The 21,019-nt window shown below is 48.4% G+C and overlaps 1 protein-coding gene across 2 annotated transcripts; it reads left to right on the top strand.

The window, feature by feature from the left end:
* The first annotated feature begins 1,498 nt into the window (after positions 1-1,498).
* FFAR4 (free fatty acid receptor 4) lies at positions 1,499-19,644 on the top strand. 2 transcript variants are annotated; one of them, XM_059900099.1, is made up of 3 exons: positions 1,499-2,065; positions 9,529-9,657; positions 19,255-19,644. In XM_059900099.1, exons 1-3 carry the CDS (start codon positions 1,499-1,501, stop codon positions 19,642-19,644), a joined length of 1,086 nt encoding a protein of 361 aa, XP_059756082.1. The 2 variants fall into 2 exon arrangements, with proteins under 2 accessions (XP_059756082.1, XP_059756080.1); XM_059900097.1 differs by having other exon boundaries at positions 9,529-9,674; positions 19,230-19,644.
* The last annotated feature ends 1,375 nt before the right edge of the window (positions 19,645-21,019 follow it).

The raw sequence follows: 21,019 nt of genomic DNA, 5'->3' as shown, positions 1-21,019 counted from the left end.
ACACACACACACAGCTCTCCTTTCCCTCCCACAGAAACTAATATACCCTGGCTCCATCAGACCGTTACCAAATCCCACTTGAGTTACCTTTATTTCAATCTCTTGCCCTTTATCAACTGTGTCAGGAAGCAAACTGCTTCTCTTTTACTACCTGTATTTAGTCAAGGTTCAAGTTGAACATCTCCCACTGACATGCAATCTGCCCTTCAGGTCAGAGGTCACATTGCCAACTCATACCCCAAATGCCCCAGTGATAAGCAAACACAAATGCACCCCACCCCCGTGCCAGAGAGCACCTCAGGCTGGTACACCAAATTTTTAATAAATACACAGAGATGATTACAAGACAGATGGCCTGGTAGTATGGCAAAGGGGAGGACGGTGAGGGTGTGCGTGGTGGGACGTTGTCTGGCCAGGGAAGTGGTCACTGGGTCTAAGGCCACAAGAACACTTTCATTCTCTGTCTAATTTACCATAACAGAAAACCAGACAGCAGGGGTGTGGCGGAAACATCTGGGTCAGGGCCTTTTATTACTAACCAGGGGCCACCCTGGACAAGTCACTTCTTGCTGTTCCTCAGTTTCGTCATCTGTAAGGGGACTGGATTGTCCAGTGCTTTTTAAATTGGGGTGCCAGAGGCACATTCACCACCTGTGTGTGCACTTGGAGTGTCTGTCTTTCCGGGGTGCTAAGTTTATTCAAGATTTTGGGGGGCCCACTCTTTTTACATTAAAGCATTTTATATCTTTGTTCAGAACACAGAATTTACATGGATTTTAATTATGGTAATTAATAATTGATGAAGTTTCGTGAGCAATTACTGTGTGCCAAGTGTGAATCCCCTTATATGATCCTCACAATTACCCAATGAGATATTATCTCCATTTATAGATTTTAAAAACCGAGGGCACAGAGAGATGAACTAATCTACCCAGTCACATGTTACTAAGCAATGATAAACAACCGGTCCCCTTGCCCCCAAAAAGATCTGGGCCCATTGCAAGGATTTATCCGCAGACCTGTGAGACTTCTCTGGTGAAGCCTGAAACGCACAGGCCAAAATGATCTCACATTTTGAGATCACAGGTCCAGCTCCGGCACTCCTAAATCAGTTTTAGCTAAATCAGTGGATTAAGGTCATCCTCCGGGTGCCCCTGGAGGATGAAAGGGGCTGGGGAGGCCTTGCGGGGTTTCTGGGGGTTCACTAGGTGGGGTTTCCGGGCCGCTCGAGCGCTCCTATTCGGCCCGAGAGCGGCCTCTGCCTGTGCTGCCGCCTCCCTCCCAGCCTGGGTGTTTCCAGCCGGCGTCGCCGGTACTTCCTCGTTCCCGCGCGCGCCCCAGGCTTAGCTTGCAACGCCCAGCGCCGGCGCTGCTCAGGCGGGAGGGGGCCAGAGGGGAGATGTCGCAACCGTCTCCCTCCCTCTTTCCCCGCCTTGGCACTCAGTCACCTCCCAGATGAGCCCGCTCGCAGACGGCTGCGGGCCGCGGGGTGCCCGGCATGTCCCTTGAGTGCGCGCAGGCGGCGGGCATTGGGCCCGCGCGCAACCTGGAGCGGGCCAACCGCACCCGCTTCCCGTTCTTCTCTGATGTCAAGGGCGACCACCGGTTGGTACTGAGCGCCGTGGAGACTGTGGTGCTGGCACTCATCTTTGCGGTGTCGCTGCTGGGCAACGTGTGCGCCTTGGTGCTGGTAGCGCGCCGACGGCGCCGCGGCACCACAGCCAGCCTGGTGCTCAACCTTTTCTGCGCGGACCTGCTCTTCACCAGCGCCATCCCGCCCGTGCTGGCCGTGCGCTGGACAGAGGCCTGGCTGCTGGGCCCGGGTGCCTGCCACCTGCTCTTCTACGTGATGACCCTGAGCGGCAGCGTCACCATCCTGACGCTGGCGGCAGTCAGCCTGGAGCGCATGGTGTGCATCGTGCGCCTGCGGAGCGGCGTGTGGGGCCCGGGGCGGTGGGCGCGGGCCGCGCTGCTCGCGCTTATCTGGGGCTACTCGGCGATCGCCGCGCTACCCCTCTGCATCTTCTTCCGCGTCGTCCCGCAGAGGTTCTCCGGCGCCGACGAGGTGAGCGCCGGGGTGTGCACGCGGGGCAGGTGTCCGGGAAGGGCTGGCAGACGGGTTGCGCCGGAAACGGTGATCTGGGATGGTCATTAACAAAAACAACAAAACAATAATAGGCGGTTTGCTGCATTTAATCGTTGTGTCACCGTGCGCGGCACTAAGTTTTATCTGTGAAACTTCACTATGACCCTACGATGTAGATCTCATAAACGCCCTCCAAAACGTTGTAAGTGGAGTCCCCGTAATGCCTGTAAAGTGCCCTGACTATTGAGAGGTTAATGGAGTAAGGGGCTTAGCGGCCAGACAGACCGAACTAGGGGACCCGGAATGACTGATCACATTATAGTAAATTCTGCTCTCTCGCAGTACTCATTATCACACCTATTTACAGATGAGGAAGCTAAGGTACACAGAGAGTAACTTGCTCAGGGTATCTCAGCCTTAGCGTGAGGAGGAGCTAAGATCGCGCTCAGCAGATTCAGTGCGGGCCGGATGAGGGTCCTGCTTTGAGAATCGCGGGCAGGTGTGTGTGAATGGGCCGGGGAGAAAGGGCTTTGGAGACCCAGAGACCCCGGACCTAGTGCTGCCTCTAGGGGGGCTGTGACTTCCTCTCCGGAGCATTAGTTTTTCCAACTGCAAGACGGAAATACTAGACTAGACCATGGGATCTTACCCTGGGAGCTTTGAATGAAGAGTGGCTTCAGAGTATCTTGGGCGCCCCAAATGTTCCGAAGATTCCAGAGGCTGAGCCCATAAGCTTTATTCTGGGCACCGCACCCAGAGTTGTCATTAGGATCATTGCGGGGGTCCAGGATCTAAAAAAGATTCTGCGCCCAGTTCATGGCATTGGCTCGAGGCTATTCCTGTCCCTCGGTACAGAATTGCGGGCGCAGGTTTGTTCTCTTTGCTGCCCTGCGGCGCCGCTGCAGGGTTTGCGCGCGGAGATTCACCCGGGACCCCTGACCTGGACAGTGACTGGCGGTTCTGGCTGTTATCCTGGTGTTAGGTTCTGTGGGCCTCGCGGGGAGGGCCAGGGACAGAGGTACTTACGCCCTACGGGAAGGCGCGAGTCTCGAGGCTCAGCCTCCTGGAGTGTCTGCCCGAGGCTGGGTTCTCCGCCCCATTCCTTTTCCCTACGGCGGTGGTCGCTGGTTTTCTGGCCGTGGGACACGAAAGCTCAACCTTGGCCCTAGGAAGGAGTGTGGGGCTTCCCGGCAGAAATCACAGTCCCAAAGAGAGCCCTACGCAGTGACCAGAAGGGGTGGGAGGGCCGGGAGGGAGGGGGGAAGGCTTCTATCTATGAAGGTGAACACAGGCTGACCAGGGGACGTGAACGCAGAAGTGGGCTTCTCTGGACGTTTCCCAGACTGGCCTCTCACACAGGCCTTTCGCTGGGGAGAGAGGTCTGCATCCTGTGTGATAGATATATATATATATATTGTTTTTAACAGAAATCAAACCGAAAAGTCTCTGGGGGACTGGGATTCTGCCATCTGTCTTTTGATTTTTTTAAGTTATTCTCTCACTGAGTTACAGTGTTTCTGTATTTTTCACAGACTTGAGAGATTTCACAGAACTCAGGGAATTAAAAACAAATAGAACATATCTTAAGGATATCTTATGTTTCCAGACAGGTATCTTTGTGCCTCCCCCTTTCACAACTGTTTTAGGTACACTCTTAATTAACTGGCAAATAACACTAAAAAATGAGGCTCTTGTCACCTCCCAGCCAAAAACCCAGACTAAAACTTCTTGCTGACGTGGACACGGGGGTTGTTTGAGGGAGAAGGCCTTCGCACAGATGCAGGACCTTCTGTGCCTTCCCACTCTGTATTTTACCCCAGGTAGGGCATCTGTGGAGGTTGGCGCCCTACACAGCACTTCCAGAATGACTACAGTTTTACCGTAAGGTGCTTCCGTGGAGATCTGTGTTGTGGTGGCCTTCCCTCAGTCCCCCTTGGGGCTGGGCGCACAGACCCCTCTTGTTTCAATGCAGAAACACTTCCTTGGTCTTAAGAGCCTTTGGAGAGGGATTTGGGGAAAGCCACTGGGAGAGAATGGGTCCGCACAGCATCTCAGAAGATGAGCGGCGAGGTGAGCTGGCTGCAGGACCCTGTTCCCTGAAATTAGTAGAGGTGGGGCTGGGGAGCTTGTAAGGAAAAACTGGGACAGTCCTTTCCAGCTCTCCATCCTCTGTCTCTTCCCCTACCTGCCGCTCAGCCCCCAACACACACATATCTGCACCTGCCAGTAAGCCAACAAACAGAAAACTCCTGGTTCCTCAAGGGCCATGACCTGAATAGGTAGGAAACATCTTACTTTATAGGTGGGCAAAGTGAGGCTCTGCAGTTAAAGAAATAAGTTGAAAAGAATGAGAAATGGCAGGGGGGAGGGGGTGGGGCCATTAAAAAAAAAAGAGACAGAGAAGGATCTAGTCTAGACTGAATTGAGACTCACATTTAAAATTAGCAAATGCTTGTTTTCTCAATCCTCTACTCCCAGCTTCCTGGCTGTAGATTCTGCCTGCCCCCTCCTACTTGGACACTAAATATGGAGGTTTTGGATGGGGGGACATTTTCCTACCCAAACCACCAGCTGAGAGAACTAACTAAACCCAGGCGCATGCTGGCTCCCTCCCCTCAAGGAGCACCGGCCAGGGAAACAGTGCCTCTCAGAGGTTTCTGTTTATCTGAGCTCCCCCCACAAAAAACCCCCCAAGAACATGATTAGCTTTGTCCATTTGCGCAGTGAGTACCAAGCAGTCAAGGTGACCAGACTCTCTCAAACTTAGATGAAATGATAGACAGGCTAGAAAATGCTAAATAATTTGGTATTAGGAGTGCAGGCTTTGGAGTCAAATGTTCTGAGTGAATCCCATCTCTGCCATTTAGGAGCTGTGAGACAGAGGCAAGTGGTCTCATCTCTCTATACCTCACTTTCCTCATTTGCCAAATGGGCACAATAACAGTATTAACCTTATAGGATTACTGTGGGGACGGAAGTTCAGTAAATGAGCGAACACCTGGCACATACACAGTTAAGCGCTCAAGAGTTGCCAGCTATTATTAGTTTCCTTATCTTTGGTTATAAATATTTTAAACATTTTTCAAACAGTACAATTCTTCTGATTGCGGCAAAATAAAAGACTGCCATTTTAAGAGGGTGGACACATCCTAGCAACTTAGACATCTCAGCCAGGTCAGCTCAGCCTATGCCAGCGGGATTCCTGCCTGTGTGTGCTGTGGCCCTGGTGGGGCGTGACCCTCACTGGCAGGTGGGGAGGACTGTCCACCCTGGTCAGAGTGTGCTGCCCATTGATTCTGCAAACACTTACTGAGCACCCCTCCCTCCTGCCCCCGCCGTGAGCCACACGACCAAGACACCGTCCTTCTCTTCAAGGAGGGCATGTGGATCACACAGATTCTGGTCCCAGACCCTGCACAATTCGGTAACCCCACAGTAACCCCACGAGTTGGTGTTCTCTTGTTTATTTTCTGAAGGAGAAGATGCCTGTAGTTACAGAATGGGCAAAGGATGGAACCAGAAGTTAGCTGGGGTCTGTCTGTTCCTCCTGGTGCCTCTCCCATGAGTTCACACTTCCGGAGGAGCGCTTGGTCCCACTGCCCTGCCCCGCCCCAGTTTAATACCGGGCCAATAATGCCGTCGTGTCCCTACTGAATGTGGATTGGCTGAGGAGACAAACAAGTTTGCTCACACTTGTTAATATTAGAGGATACTTTTAAGATATAGGAAAGTAAGTCCATCTCTTGCCATGGATATGTTCTTTCTTCTCTGCTGGGAAGCTGATAGGAGAGGAGATATATTATATAACTAGGATTCCTAGTTCCTTAAAATGACTTTGAAGTCTTCCATTTTGTTTGAAGAGGCGGGGCAGGGAGAACTATTTACAAAGGTGTCCCCAAGGGTATTCCAGGAAGAGTCATTAGAGAAGCTGACCGGAAACAGCTGGAATCAGGTGGCATTTGCAAATGAGTCAGCCAGTGCGGGGAGGGGTCAGCACCTGAGCAGTGCCTGTAGATAGACGTCCCCCATCCGCAGGAAAGTCTTCCTGGAAAAGAATGAGTGACATGGGGGACTGGAGGGACATCACAGGCTGAGGAGATAGCCCACAATGTTGGCAAGAGATGGTGCTGGAAGGGTTGGTGGGGGTCAACTAGAGAAGGGCCAGTTACACACCCTTTAGGGCGTTGGGACTTAGGAGGTGAGAGATGGCCTGGCCTGTGGTCTGTGGTCTGTGGGCGGAGGGGGAACAGTGAGAATGAGCTTGCATAGCTATGAAGGCAGAACCTAGGAGTTCGCTCTGAGTGGAGAAGGAAGAAGAAGGTGGAAGGCCAGCACTCAGGTATCTTACAGCTTGGAAAATGGCGGCTCCGTGCCAGGAGTTGATGATGCCAGAGGTGGAATCTTTGGGGTGGGACACTGGAGGCTAGAAGTGCCTGGGAGGCATCCTATAGAGATGCCCTCAGGGCCATGGGGCCAGCCTGGGGTTCAGGAGAAGACGGGGCTGGAAAGAGGAGATTGCAACAGCATCTGCAAAAAGCCACCATGGAAATGGATGAGATTGCCAGGGAGAGATGGAGCTTGGGATGGGAATACCAGTCACAGTCAACCACACTTCACACCATTGTACGTGGCCTCCCATCTACATCCTTTCTGGTCCAGACACTGAGCTCCAGCTTCCCCCTTCCCTTGACTGAAGCCCCATCCTTCCAGGCACAGCTGACACAACCCCTCCTGGATGCCGCTTTCCTGGTGCCTCCACAATCCCATCACCTGTAGCTCTCTGGGCTTGCCGCTCTGTATTGAAGTTTCCTAGTGCTTTTCTCCCTCCCTGACTGTACCATAGCCTCCTTTCCCATCCTCACTGTGGCCTCACAGTGGCTCAGTCACCATGGCTTGAGTCAGCGAGTGGTTGGACAAATAGATTAAAGGACACTGTCATTGGCTCAGCCAGCTCTGCTTCTGTAGCTCAGTGACAAAGCAGGCCCAGCACTTTGGGTTTTCAAATTTCCTTTTTATTTTTTTAAATAAATTTATTTATTTTTATTTATTTATTTTTGACTGTGTTGGGTCTTTGTTGCTGTGTGCGGGCTTTCTCTAGTTGCGGTGAGCGGGGGCTACTCTTCGTCGCGGTGCGCGGGCTTCTCACTGCGGTGGCTTCTCTTATTGCGGAGCATGAGCTCTAGGTGCGCGGGCTTCAGTAGTTGTGGCTCGCAGGCTCTAGAGCGCAGGCTCAGTAGTTGTGGCGCACGGGCTTAGTTGCTCCTCAGCACGTGGGATCTTCCCAGACCAGGGCTCGAACCCGTGTCTCCTGCATTGGCAGGCAGATTCTTAATCACTGCGCCACCAGGGAAGCCCGACACTTAATTTTCAAGAGTGTATCTTTCCAGTCTTTTCTATGCCTGTGTGTGTGAGTGTGTGGATAGATACCTTTTCATTCACACCTACACATTTTCTTCGACAATACGAGGCTAATACAGGCAGATTATTTAAGGATCTGTATTTTTGTCCCTAATGTAGAGGGAACACCTTGCTCTATCATTACACATTCTTCTACAAAATCTTGTTAAGCCTGGAGAGGGTTGGGCAGACATTCTGGAGAGCGTTTTCAGAAAGAGTTGGGCGCTCTTGGGGGTTTTAAGAAATGGTTCTGGAGTCATCTGTTTCTCTGCCCTCCCTCCCTGTACATTTTCCCATCACAAGCATAAGAATTAGAGACTAAGTCACACTCAGGGCTGGAATCTGTTTCTTCTGATTGCTGCTTCAACATTTCTGCTGATTTGTGTTGCCCACCCAATGTACTGGAATAAGGAGTCCCTGGTGGGTGGAGGTCTGAGTACAAGCATAGGCTACCTGGATTTCCTGAAGAGCCGTGGTCACCGCACTGTCAATATTCAGAAGATCCTTGAGAGACACAAATTTCTTTCCAATCACCAAGAGGTAGAAAGCTCTAATAAACTTTCTTCTATCAGGTGTGCACAGTGGGGGTGGGGATGAAGGAACAAGTTTTTAGAATGTCTAGTGCATTTGTAAACCGTCTAAACAAAACAGGAAAAGGAAGCAACATTCTCACCCCCAACACCCCCTCAAGGTACAAATATAACTAAAGCATTCTTCCCTGCCTGACTTGCCTCAGAGTTTTTGGTAGGTTCCAGGATATCCTTTATAACCACTCAGCTCTTTGGAGATGATTAAAAAGGACTACATCTTTAGTGTTTTAGACTATTATTTTAGGAGGAAATTTCTAAGCTTTAGCTTCCTCCTCTGTGTAATGGGAAAAATAACTATGCATTTCAATAAGGTTGTGATGAACATTCAGTGAGATAATGTATGTAAAGTGCTTCCTGGCAAAGAATAAATGCTCAGTGAATTTTAGATACTGAATAGGAAAAGGAGTGATTATTTGACTCTATTTTGAGTTTGACCATGCAATTATGATACAAGTTGGGAAATGATAAAAATTCTTTGCCTTTGCTTAGTATAGCATTCAATAAATATTGGTTAAATGAATGAATGAATGAATGATGCTATGAATAATGATACTAATTCTGGACTGTGGTTAAGATGCCTTGTCCACCAGAAATCAATAATGTGGTCTTTTTACGCAGAATGTGCTCTTAAAAAATCTGTTCTATGTGTCCAGAAGTGTGTAGGGCTCTTGTTTTCTAAAGAGTTTTGTCCTATAGTCAGGCAGGCGCTGGAGATTTGTGTTTGGGAGGATAAATAGATCTCTTTTCATTGACCTATTTGTTCATTGGAAAAAATTGTTGCAGCAGCTTAGTAACTATCCAGTGAGGTCGGGGAACATGTTTCAGGGTTTGTAATTAGTGTCAAACATTTGAATTCAACGCAACATAGTGACAGCAGCAAGGTCACAAACCTGCATGCTCTTCCGTCCCATCCAGTGGTTTTACATCTTGATGGCCGTGGCTGCACCTTCACTCTGGGGCTGTCGCATTCTCCTCTAGAGGAGAGGCACACCTCGCTCCTGGTTTTATATGTGTGCGTGTAGCACATCACTTCCAATCTATGTAAACTTTCAGGGGTCAGATTTTTCCCCTGTAAAATGAAGGTCTTGGAAGAGAAGGCTCAAGGGCTCTTTGCAGCTCAGCCCAGGGAAGTGGAAAGAGCACTGGACCTGGAGCCATGCCTGGGAACTGACTCTAGGTCTTCCCAGCCTGGGACCCTGAGGCCCACGTGCCTCCCCTGGAGAATGGGAATAATACTTATGGTGATTCTGAGGGTCAGAGGAGAATGACTTGTAAGTGGGGTTGTGTGGGCAGTGGAAGGGAGTCTGGGGTTTCTCGTCATACCAGTTGTGTAACAGCAAAACACGACAGGGTAACACAACATTGTAACAGTGCCAGGTAACCCCACCTGGGGCTGAGCTAAAGGCCAAATAAGAAGCCAGCATTAAATGACCTTCTCTTCCTTTTTGTAACTAGGAAATTCCGATTTGCACACTGGTTTGGCCCAGCATTGCCGGAGAAATCTCCTGGGATGTGTCATTTGTTACTTTGAACTTCTTGGTACCAGGACTGCTTATTGTGATCAGTTACTCCAAAATTTTACAGGTATGTTTGCTTCAAGCGCCCTGGCTGAACTTCACTCAGGCTTGGGGTATTTCAGATGAACCTTAGCATTTCCAGGTCAAAATTACCTTAGAATTTGCACCAGCCCAATCCTGGTTCACTGCCCAGATCCATCCCTCTGCAATGCTGAGGGACAAAAGTTTGGTCTTTTTTAAAAAGTTATATCTATGTGATTGTTATTATTATCATTTTTTTTTTGCTGATCACTAGTGTAATACAAACTCATTATAAAAAATTAAAGACATAGAAATGTGTAACACAGATACTAAAAATATGGTCTACCCCCACTGTTGACAATTTAAAGTACATTTTTTCAGGTTATTTTTCTTATAAATTTATATGTATATACATACTTCTATGCAATGTATGTGTATGTATATCTGTGTACATATAAACACACATACATATATATATGTGTGTGTATATATATAATGAACCATATAAAATGGTCAACTATAAAATATCAACTATTACCATGGTTCAACCCAATTTTTTTTTTTTTAGATTTGAGATAACGCTATCTGCTTTGTAACTTCCTTTTTTTGATTAGCACTGTATCATTATTACATCCTTCTGTATCGGTTCCTATATCTCTGCCTCATTTCTAATGGCTTCATGGTTCTCCATCATATAGTTGTGACATAATTTATTTTATGGGCTTTTGGGTTGTGTCCATTGTTTCCCCATCACAAACAGCAGTGTGGTGATAAAGATTGTACACTTTTAAAAACTTTTATTGAAATACAATATAAATACAGAAAAGCACAGCCAGCATACACGCACAGCTCACAAATTGACCACACCCCCAGAAACAGCTCCCAGAAACAGAACGAGAAACAGCATACGAGAAGCCCCTCCTCTATCCCTCTAATTGCTACCCCCCACTCCCAGGGCATGTGCCTTGCAAAAGTGCACTGAAACAGGAAATGATCTCTACCTTCAATGTGACTATGTACAGGGACATAAAAAAGACTTGCCAGCCTCTTTCTTACCCCTTGAGGCAGCATATTTGCATGCGAGGTGCTGGCCCAGGCAAATGGCATCTACATGTGTTCATGCTCATTTTAGAAGGTTTAATGCGAAACCTTTGAGTTCTCTCCGAGGTTCACCGTTGTTGAATCTTGGTTTTATAGCATATAATGGGTCATATGGCGAACGAGCAGGTTGAAGTGGGGCCCTTAGGTCCTGCTTGCTGTCTGGCCACTTTTATGGCCCTTTTGTTGTAGCTAAAGATCTGTGACCTTCTTAGATGCTTTAGAACCCGAAGCCAGGCCAACCTCCATCCGAGTCTTCTAATCTCTGGATCCTGTGTGAGACAGCCCCCCCGTGTTAGTCCCTAGACTCTTCCCCACCAGTTGACTTGTGACCTGTTTAAGTGACGTCCCACCTGGGGCTTGGTTCAAGGGTATGAGGCAGATTCAGGCCTGGAGCTGAGGTCTGTAAAGCGCTTGCAGTGGGAGCCTGGCATGTGTAAATGCTATGAAAGCGTTAGTTACTATCATTATGTTAAAAGAAAAGAAGGAAGGGAAAAAGAAAGAGAAATGGAGAATGAATTTTTAAAAAATTATTTAACAAATATTTATATGGTGTTTACAATGTGTCAGGAATTCATTTAATCCTAACCAGAATTACAGATGAAACCAAGGCACAGAGAGGTTAAGTAACTTATGAAAGGTCACACAGCTCATAAGCAACAGTATCAGGACTTAAACCCAGGCAGTCTGGTTCCAGAGTCCCAACACTTTAATTCCTCAGACATTTGTTAAGAAGTTGCTCTGTGCAAACTGTTGTTGGGGAGTAGAGATTGGTCAAGAGTAAGCAAGTCACATTCTCTATCTAGAAGGAGCTTTAACACAAGAAAGGGAAGGGGGAGACAGACAAAGGTGCTGCTATTCAATGCAGTGAAACCCTGAAAAACATTAAGGAGTGATGCTGAGGCTTAGTGTGAAAACACTTTGCAAACTGTTAAAAGAGAAAAAAGAGGGAAAAGAGAGAAAAGCAAAGGGCCATAAAAAACACGGAGACCAGAAGGGGTTATTTTAATAACCTGGCTTTGAGTCCTGAATCTGCCCCTTACTTGCTGTGTGGCCTTGGCAAGTTACTTACCTTCTCTGAACCTCTGTTCCCTCATCTGCAAAATAATGATCAAAAGTCCAACGGTTTAAGATTTTTGTGAGATACATAGGAGATACTCCTGGGGGGACTATGGTGAGTGTCATGCCTGCCTGTAGCAGGGGATGAATAAATTACAACTGTTGTTCATTGTTAGGCGAGGCTGTTCCTCTAATCCTCTCACAGCGTGCTGGGAAGAGGTACTGCTGAGATTTTTGAGAGAATAAACGGCAGGGCCCAGATTTGGAGCACCGCAAGAACATGGGACTGGCCCTAGAGCAGAGCTGGCTGGCTAGATGAGGGCTGGGCAGAAGCTGGCAGCGGCATCCGACCTCTCCTGCTTGGGCAGTCCCGCTCCTGAGTCCCTTAGAGGCAAGAGCGTTCTGATCTGTCCCTTTTCACTCGTGCCTCATGGTTCTCAGCCACCTTCTGAGGAAGGACTGACTTATTCTATGGAAAGGGTATTCTTTTCCTCAGGCCAGGGCCCACCTGGAAACATCCTAGGAATCCTCGAGCCCCGATGTGTCCTCTTATCTGTCTGCCTCTAACTGCAGTTCCAGACACTTTGCCTATAAACTCATGGCCAGCCTTCCGTTCTTCCCATCCCAGACCTCAGGACAGCTCCTGGATGAATCCGAGGGTCTCTCATGACTCACAGTTATGAAACGGTGCTCTGAGCAGTCAAAGATATAATTTAGATCCCATCGCTTCCCTCACAGATGGAGGAAAAGCCAAAACCCTCACCTTAAGGCCCTGTGTGATCTGTCCCCTGCCTGCCCCTCTCGCCTCATCTTCTCCCCCTCCCTCGTGTCCTTGGGGCTCTTTCTCACACACGCCAACACACTGCTGCCTCAGGGCCTTTGCACCTGCCATTTCCTCTCCTGGATCTCTCTCCCCCAGACTTCTGCCTGGGCCACTCCCCCACTTCATTTAGGTCTCTGCTCAAAAGGCTCTCTTCTCCAGAGAGATTCCCCATCATTCTCTAGCCCCTGACCCTGATTTATTTCTCTTCAAAGCACTTCCAATCCCTGTCATATTCCATTTGTGTGTATTTACTTGCATATCATCTGTCTTGCCCACTAGAATGCAAGCTCCCTGAAGGTAGAGACTTCATTTTGTTTACTGCCATAGTCCTGTGCCTAAAACAGAGCCTGGCTTATTCATTGTAGGGGCTCAATAAACACTCATTGAATGAGTAAGACACAAACTTGGATCACACTGAAAGGGCCAACAGCACCTTCTCCTTTGGGACAGTGGGAAAACCACTGGACAAAGAGTCATGAGACCCAGATTCTAGTCCAAGCTTTACTACTGTGTGACCTTAGGCAAGTCGCTTAATGAATGTGGGCCTCAGTTCCCTCTGGAGCCAAATGGGCCTCAGTGGATCATTTAACACAATAAAATGAGAATTGCAGATATGATAATGCTTTGAACAAGCTGTTAGACTTTAACATGAAAGAGATCTAATGTGATTTTGAAAATTCCAACATTAATGCAAATATAAGACTTTCAGAAAATTACTTTCCACCCCACTGACAAAACTGACTATTGACCATTTCCCAGGAGGATTATGACATTTGTTCTCACTTTGCTCCTGTTTGTAACTTGGAAGCAGGTAAGCTGCCAGGTGGAGAGCCTGGGTGGGGCCTCCTAGCTTGCGTCTCTCTTCCTCTGAAGATACTCATAGCTCAGAGACCCTGAATCAGCCTTTCTGCTGAGCTTTTTCTATCAAGAGCAAAACTCTGTAAAATCAATTGAACATCAATATTAATTAGCTATATTCATAGAGACACAGTTAGCAAATCATTTGAAACCATAGGACAGATAACTACACCACCGACCCTTTTCCCACCAGCCCTACCTCTCACCTGTCACTGCTGCCTCTAACTCAGGTACCATCTCTAGGCCTGAGAAATGTCTCTTTCAAATCACCCTGACTTTTATTCCTCACAAGCAGAGTGTCCCCTAAAGCGTCCTCTAGAACTCCATGGGATGTTAGATGTTAGAAAGGGTTCTGTGATCAAAGGAGTTTGGAAAATGCTGGGTTAATCAAAGTTGAATGGGTTTCTTTGCTGCAGGCCTTCTCAGAGCCTTTATTATGCTCATGAACTTCCGGGAATCTCCAACTCTGGAATAGAGTAGGCAGCACTGCTAAATGTGACTGCAGACCGCCTTTTCCCCACAGAGCTCTCTCTGGGCTGGTGGTCCACAGACTCTCCTTTGGGAACCGCTGTTCTCAAGTCCCTACCCTGGTTGCTGCTTCTGCCCTGGGTGAGCACTGAGAGGAGGCTTCACCGGGGCTCTTTTTTTCTGGGGCTGCTTCAACTGCTCATGGCAATGGCCTTTTCCACCCTCTGCCTTCCCTGCTTCCTCTTTCCTCCTGACTCAGGCGTGCTCTACATCTCCAGTGGCTTTTTCCTATCAACAGTTTCCCAGGGTAATAGTCTCCAGGCCACTCCTCAGTGCCTTTGATCAGGCTGACCGTGCTCGCTGGTGGGACTTGGTTTATATTGTCACCCAGTAACCAGCACCATGGCAGGCTTTGTGACAGCTTATAGGTTTCTTGGTCCTCCTCTCCCTTCATCCCCAGGCCCCTCACCACCCAAACACTAGAATGGAAGTGCGGGGTGGGCAGTGCTACCTTGTTTCTTGCTGTGCATCTGGCACCTGTAAGAGTGCTGGCCACATAGTAGGGGCTCAATAAATATATGTTGAATGAGAGAGTGAGTGTCTGGCCTGAAGTTGGAAAACCTTCACCTATCTCAGGGCTTAACTGGGAAATGAAATCCCTTTCAACTCAGTGTGAAGGTCTTAGGTAGTGAACACGTGGCCCTTCCTTCCTCCAGGCCTGGACCTCATTCCCCAGCTTTGGGGCCTGCTTGCCGGTGATGGAAGGGGAGGTTGGTCCTCTGGAAGGATGGAGTCTGTTGTCTGATGATTCTAATCGGGAGGCTGTGGATTGACCAAGCAGCCCTCAGAGGAGACCCAACCCCAGGGGCCGGAGCTGGGTCAGTGGGAGCGAGCTCTCCCCACAGCCCCCCGTCCACGGCTGTGGTCTGGTGGCGTGGGGTGACAGAGGGATGTGGGGTGGGGAGAAGCTTCGCTCGTAGCCTTCAGACGCTCATGTGAATGTGAAGGCAAAGAGTCTCAGGCAATTTAAAAGTGACTTTTCAAAGGACTGGGGGAGAAACTCCAAGCCTGTTGTCCTAGATGAGTAGTTCTCATATTTTAGTGATTGAGAATTACCTGGGGAGTTTATAAAAAGTGCGGATTCCTGGGCCCACTCAGACCCACAGAATCAGAGTATCTGAAGGTGGGCTGAAGCATTTACATTTTATGGAGTGCCAGTGACCCTGATGGTGGTGGCCGTGGGCCATGTTCCCGGGAGCTCTGTCCTCTGTCCTGGCAGTGGCAGTGGTGTGCCTGGCGGTGAAGAGCGTACCCCCTGAGGTACCCTTCCCCCACTTGACCGTGAGGCCTTGAGCAAGTCACTTCACCTCTCAGAGCCTCCGTCTCTTGTCCCCAAAGTGAGAGCATACCCCACGGGCTTGTTTTAAGGATTAAAGTTAATCCTCAGAAGTTAATCAAGCTTTTAATTTGATCTAAAAGCACACCAAGCATTCAGCGTAATGCCAGAGACGCTTTAAACCCTGAACAAAAGTCGACTAGTCTTGTCATCTAATGTGGGGAAGGGAGCAGGGGAGGAGCTGCATTTTATTATAATGGGCCCATTTTCCTTCTCACTCCCTCAAAGCTGTGGGAACTGCGGATGGAAGGAAATGGGGTAGCATCAGTCAGTACTAAAAAAAGAGCCAACCACATGTTCACTTGGCCCATGAGTCAATTGTTATGCTGTCTGCTCACAGTCGTTGTCAGGCACTTGCCAGAGCCCTGGACCACAGAAGCCACAGGGCTGCCCAGCCCCCAGGGAGCTGCAGTCTGGTGGGACTCAGAGGTAAGAATGATGCTTCAACATCTACCATAGAATATGTGGCAAGTGCCACGTGAGTACCTGAAACAAAGCGCTGCAGGATGCCAACGGCAGATGAACCAGGATGCCTTCCCGGAGTCTCTGGCATTAGAGCTTGGAGTTCCAGGCTGGATGGAAGGATTTCCACTGACGGAGATATTAGAGGGTGGGAAGGAATTTGTTTAAGTTTAAGCATGGACTGGAGTCAGACTGCCAAGGTTTGAAGCCCAGCTCTGCGACTGCTTAGTTGGGTACTGTTGGGCAATTTCCTTAACCTCTTTGAGCCTCAGTTTCCTCCTCTGTAAAATGGGTATCATCACTTATCTACAAAACAGAAACAGAGTTACAGATGTAGAAAACAAACTTATGGTTACCAGGGGATAAGTGAAAAGAGGGATAAATTGGAAGATTGGGATTGACATACACACACTACTATATATAAAGTAGATAACTAATAAGGACCTACTGTATAGCACTGGGAACTCTACTCAATACTCTGCAATGGCCTATATGGGAAAAGAATCTAAAAAAGAGTGGATATATGTATATGTATAACTGATTCGCTTTGCTATACACCTGAAACTAACACAACATTGTAAATCAACTATACTCCAATAAAAATTAAATTAAAATAAAATAAAATAAAGCAAAATAAAATGGAGATCATCAAAGTACATATGTCACAGAATCGTTGGGAGAATTTAAAGAGATAAACCAAGTGATATGTACAAGGATTTGGCACATAGTAAGTGCTCAATAAGTATGAACTTCCATCCACATCATTCATTCAAAAAATATCTAGGGAACTCCCTGGCGATCCAGTGGTTAGGACTCCCCACTTTCACTGCCAAGGGCCTGGGGTTCAAGCCCTGGTCGGGGAATTAAGATCCCACAAGCTGCACGGTGAGGCCAAAAAAACCCCCCAAACCAAAAAAAATATCTAAAAGACACTGTACCAGGGCCTCCATCCTTCTTGGCAGAGCAATGTGGACAGCATTAGCAATGCTGCTGTTGGAATCATCCTCATGTGCCCACCAGGCTGCACCTAGGCTACTCAGAGTGGTGCCATTTCCCCTGCAGCCTACCCACCTGCCCCTGGGCAGCTGTTACCCTCCCAGGTCTATCATTCCAAGGTCTCAGATTCACCAGCTTTCACCTGAACACATATTCTAACTTTGATTCTACACAGCACCTTCCAGCTTAGATGTGCCAATGTGACTTTTAGCCTATGGGTCTGAGCAGTCACCCCGCTGCAGAGCAGGGGGGCGGGAGTGGAGGGCAACTCCAGGAAGAGGGCTGGAGCCTTTTATGATATCACTCATCTTCAGCTCACCCGAGCTGGAGTTTCACAGATGGGGGCTTTGACCATTCATCATTAGTAGAGTGACCTTCAACAAGCTACTCAAATTTCCTGAGATTCAATTTCCTCATCTCTGGAGTGAAGATAATAATAGCACGAATCCAACGAGCAGTTTTGAAGATTAAATGTGACAACTTATAAAACAAATGCATAGGACAGTGGTGGGCACACAGGGAGCCTTTCATGAAGCTCGGTGATCCTGATTCGTGTTGTTCTTGGTGGGGAGTGGGTGGGAAGGAAGGGGTTCTGTTCATTCAGCATCTGTTGCCTGGGTCACCGTCACCTAGAAGTGGACCAAAACTACTACACAGAAGCAATTTAATCACAGGGCAATTAAACGGCTATCCTTTAATTAGCTAATTAGAAGTATTCTAAAGAGAAGATTTTAAGCCATTCGGGTCTTGGAGTTAATCTTGCCCCAAATTTGAATGATTCTGATTACTTTCTAATTGCTTCATCTCTTGAGATTCAATAATTTTAGGGGAATGGTCCCAGGAAGGCCCGGGCAGAGCTAAGGATAAGAGTTTTGGCTGCTAAAGTCTCCAGACACGTGAGCACTCGCTGTGTGCCCAGTAGCCTGCTCCTGCAGGAAGAGCAGGACACAGGGCCGGACTAAGCAGAGGCAAGTTAGCAAGCACCATGAATGCGGCAAGACATTCGGAATTGGATCTCTTACCTGGGACAGAGGTCACAGGCTGGAACAAAGCATGTCAGGCTAGTGGGTACAGGGCCCCATCGCATCCCAGGCTAACTGTGCCCCAGTCTGCGGCCACCTCCACCCCAGCCCATCCTCACCCCCTCACCCCCCACCTCTTGGCACTGTTAAAGCTGAGCAGGTGATGGGGGACAGCAGGCCTTCTGCCTACTGGCTGTGCTTAGAGGAAAATTAGAATTAGGCGTAAGGGCAGGACTCTGTATGTATCTCCAGGGCAGTGTGAGCCTAAGCGCTGGGGTCTTTAGAGCCTCTGGGGAAGCCCCACCTTCTCTCTCACGGACTCAGCTTCTGTGGGGCTTTTGCTCTCTGATGTGATCAGTTCCAAGGCTCCTGTTTTCAAAGTACTTTGGCTAAACCCTCTCTCGGGAGGGCCTGTTTCCTCACCTGTGGAATGAAGGGGTGGAGTAGGCCTTGGCTACTCAAAGTGTGGTCCTCGGGGCATGCAAAATCAGAATCGACATTTAAATAAATAGTGCTGAATGCCTCACAGGCAGAGTGAAGTCTGAGAAGTGCTGCTCCAACCATGCATGGGCCCATCTAGCTCCAACACTCTGGTTCTGAGATGTTATGAAGCATTTGTCTGTTCCAGAAATACTGTTTTTACGTGGGACAGTGGGGTGAGAGGACATGCAGGGCTTTATTTTAATCTGGTTAGCCTGCCTCAGTTGATGGGCCATATGTCCAAGGCTGCCCACAGCCAATTAGTAACCAGCTTCTCTGAGTGACACTGAAGCAAGACCCTCTAACTGACCAGAAGAGACTGGGCAGAAGGTTCAGAGAGCAGTGCCTGCAAGGGCTCCTGAAAGAAGAGTCCAGAACACCCTTCTGAACCCGTATCACCAGAGTTGCCTCCTTGCCCACAATCCCTCTGCTCTAATGCTGACCCTGCTCATTAGTACAAAATATTAGAGGTCCTTTCAGTTCCACTGTTGAGAATTTATTCTACTGATATGCTCATCTAGGTGTGCAAAGATAGGCACGAGGATGTTTATCCACCTCTCACCTGGGGGCATAAATGGGAAATGGTTTCAGTTTTTCAACACATGTCACTAGCAGTGCTCTGACCAGCTCCTCTTTCTTACTGGGAAGGGGAATCTTGAATGACACCTAAATCTGTGTTCACACATCTCTCTTCTAGACCATTGCATTCTGGCTTTTCACTTCCCCTCATCAACACTCTTTATAACATGGATGAAATGCCTTATTTCTCAGGAGGCCAGCTGACCAGCGCATCCTAAGCGTGGGCAGCGAGCCAGGCCTCTGAGAAGGGAGCCCTCTCCGCACAAAGCTCCAAAGCCAAGTGGTCCCGGTGCAGCGAGGATGGCAGATTGCAACTGCTGGGCCTCCTCTGCCCCTCCTAGATCAACACTGCCGATGTCCTGCCGTAAACTGTGGCGCCGGCTCTGTTTTGTGTTCCTGCAGATCACGAAGGCGTCAAGGAGAAGGCTCACGACGAACCTGGCTTACTCGGAGAGCCACCAGCTCCGTGTGTCCCAGCAGGACGTCCGGCTCTTCCGCACCCTTTTCCTGCTCATGATCTCCTTCTTCATCATGTGGAGCCCCATCATCATCACCATCCTCCTCATCCTGATCCAGAACTTCAAGCAAAACCTGGTCATCTGGCCGTCCCTCTTCTTCTGGGTGGTGGCCTTCACCTTTGCCAACTCGGCCGTCAACCCCATCCTCTACAACATGTCACTGTTTAGGAACGAATGGAGGAAATTTTTTCACTGCTTCTTCTTCTCGGAAAAGAGAGTCATGTTTACAGACACATCTGTCAGAAGAAATGATCTGTCTGTTATTTCCAGCTAGTTAATTTTTCTCTGTAGGTGTCTATATTTGTCACTCTCTGGCAAGCCATGGTGTGTTTTCAAAGGGAGTTCATTTCCAGGCCGGTCGCACCAGGATACCTGCTTTAAGAAAATGTAACCTATGCAAATGTACATTTACAGCACCAGTAAATTAAGCGGTGATCATTCAGTATAACAATTTTATCCTTTATAAAAGTATTTGCTGTGGGTTCCTTTTCAGTATGAACTTTTTCAGTTGTGTAATATGATTAAGTTTAATAATTTTTATTTGTAACTGTTCGGCAATCTCATCTCCTACACGTAAAGCCACGCCTTGCTGGTTTCCTGAAGTGAGTCTTGGAACAGGTCCAGGACCCAGATTTTTCCTCTGAAGAGTCATGGCCACTCTAGCTCCCCACCTTGGATTTGCAAGGCTGCAGGATCATTCGTTAATGTCAAGAGCGCTTGAGGAATTTCCAAGGAACAAGGATTTAATTTCCAAGGAATTAAAGGTGACTTTATTTTTCATTTATAACGAGATGCCATGGACCCCTTTAGGAGAAGCTTTGTCATGAAGTCAGAGAGGAGGTCGGATGACTCCAAACATTTGACAGTGAGAACAGGAGTGATTCCCTTCGTTGATCCACTTGTCAGATGCCTCTTAAGCACATGCTGTGGCCGGTGTTCTTGGTGGTGGGAATACAGCAGTGAACCAGACAGCCATGGCCCCTGCCCTCATGGAGCTTACTTATCTTCTAGATGGGGGCAGCGAAAAACCAAACCTAAGTCAATAGACAATACAGTATCATAGAATGAATTAGCATCATGAAGAAAATAGGACAGTGGTGGCAATTTAGATGGGGTGTTGAGGGGTCTGCGAAGACCATTCTGAGGGGTATATTTGAGCCAAAAGGTAAACCACAAGAAGGAGCCAGCCATGTGAATCCAAGGGAATGGGGCTTTGCAGATGGAGCAGACGCTGGTGCTGGTGCAGAGAGGCTTGTGTACTTGTGGGACAGAAAGAAGATAGGTATAAACAAAGCAAACTACTGGCTGAGCCTCCTGTATGCCGGACAGTGTCCTTGATGCCCAGACAGAGGGATGCTGTGCTGGAGACCATCGGCTGAGGCCAGAGAGGTTACAGGGCTGGATTGCACAGGGTCTGGGAGGCTACCATAGAGAGTTTATGCTGTGTTTAGTGGGCAGACACTGGAGGTTTGCGAGTGGATGCTGATGGGACCTGCTGTACTGATTGCCGTGCAGGGAATGAACTTTGTGGAGCAGGAATAAAGATGGAGACCAGTTAGGTGGCTGTTGAAGTAGAGAAAGAAGATGGGGAGGTTGGAGGTGGGTGGCTTCAGTGGGGGATTGTGAGAAATGATCTTGGGACATACTTT

The sequence above is a fragment of the Balaenoptera ricei genome, chromosome 16, assembly GCF_028023285.1.
Source record: "Balaenoptera ricei isolate mBalRic1 chromosome 16, mBalRic1.hap2, whole genome shotgun sequence".
NCBI classification, from domain to species: domain Eukaryota; kingdom Metazoa; phylum Chordata; class Mammalia; order Artiodactyla; family Balaenopteridae; genus Balaenoptera; species Balaenoptera ricei.
This window is presented reverse-complemented; position numbering and strand designations above follow the sequence as displayed.

What these genes read in the sequence shown, in the direction of transcription:
- FFAR4 (XM_059900097.1), top strand. Translation starts at nt 1,499, where the DNA reads ATGTCCCTTGAGTGCGCGCAGGCGGCGGGCATTGGGCCCGCGCGCAAC. An exon ending in GGTTCTCCGGCGCCGACGAG is followed by an intron (nt 2,066 to 9,528) that starts GTGAGCGCCGGG and finishes TTTTGTAACTAG; the next exon opens with GAAATTCCGATTTGCACACT. An exon ending in CAGGTATGTTTGCTTCAAGC is followed by an intron (nt 9,675 to 19,229) that starts GCCCTGGCTGAA and finishes TAAACTGTGGCG; the next exon opens with CCGGCTCTGTTTTGTGTTCC.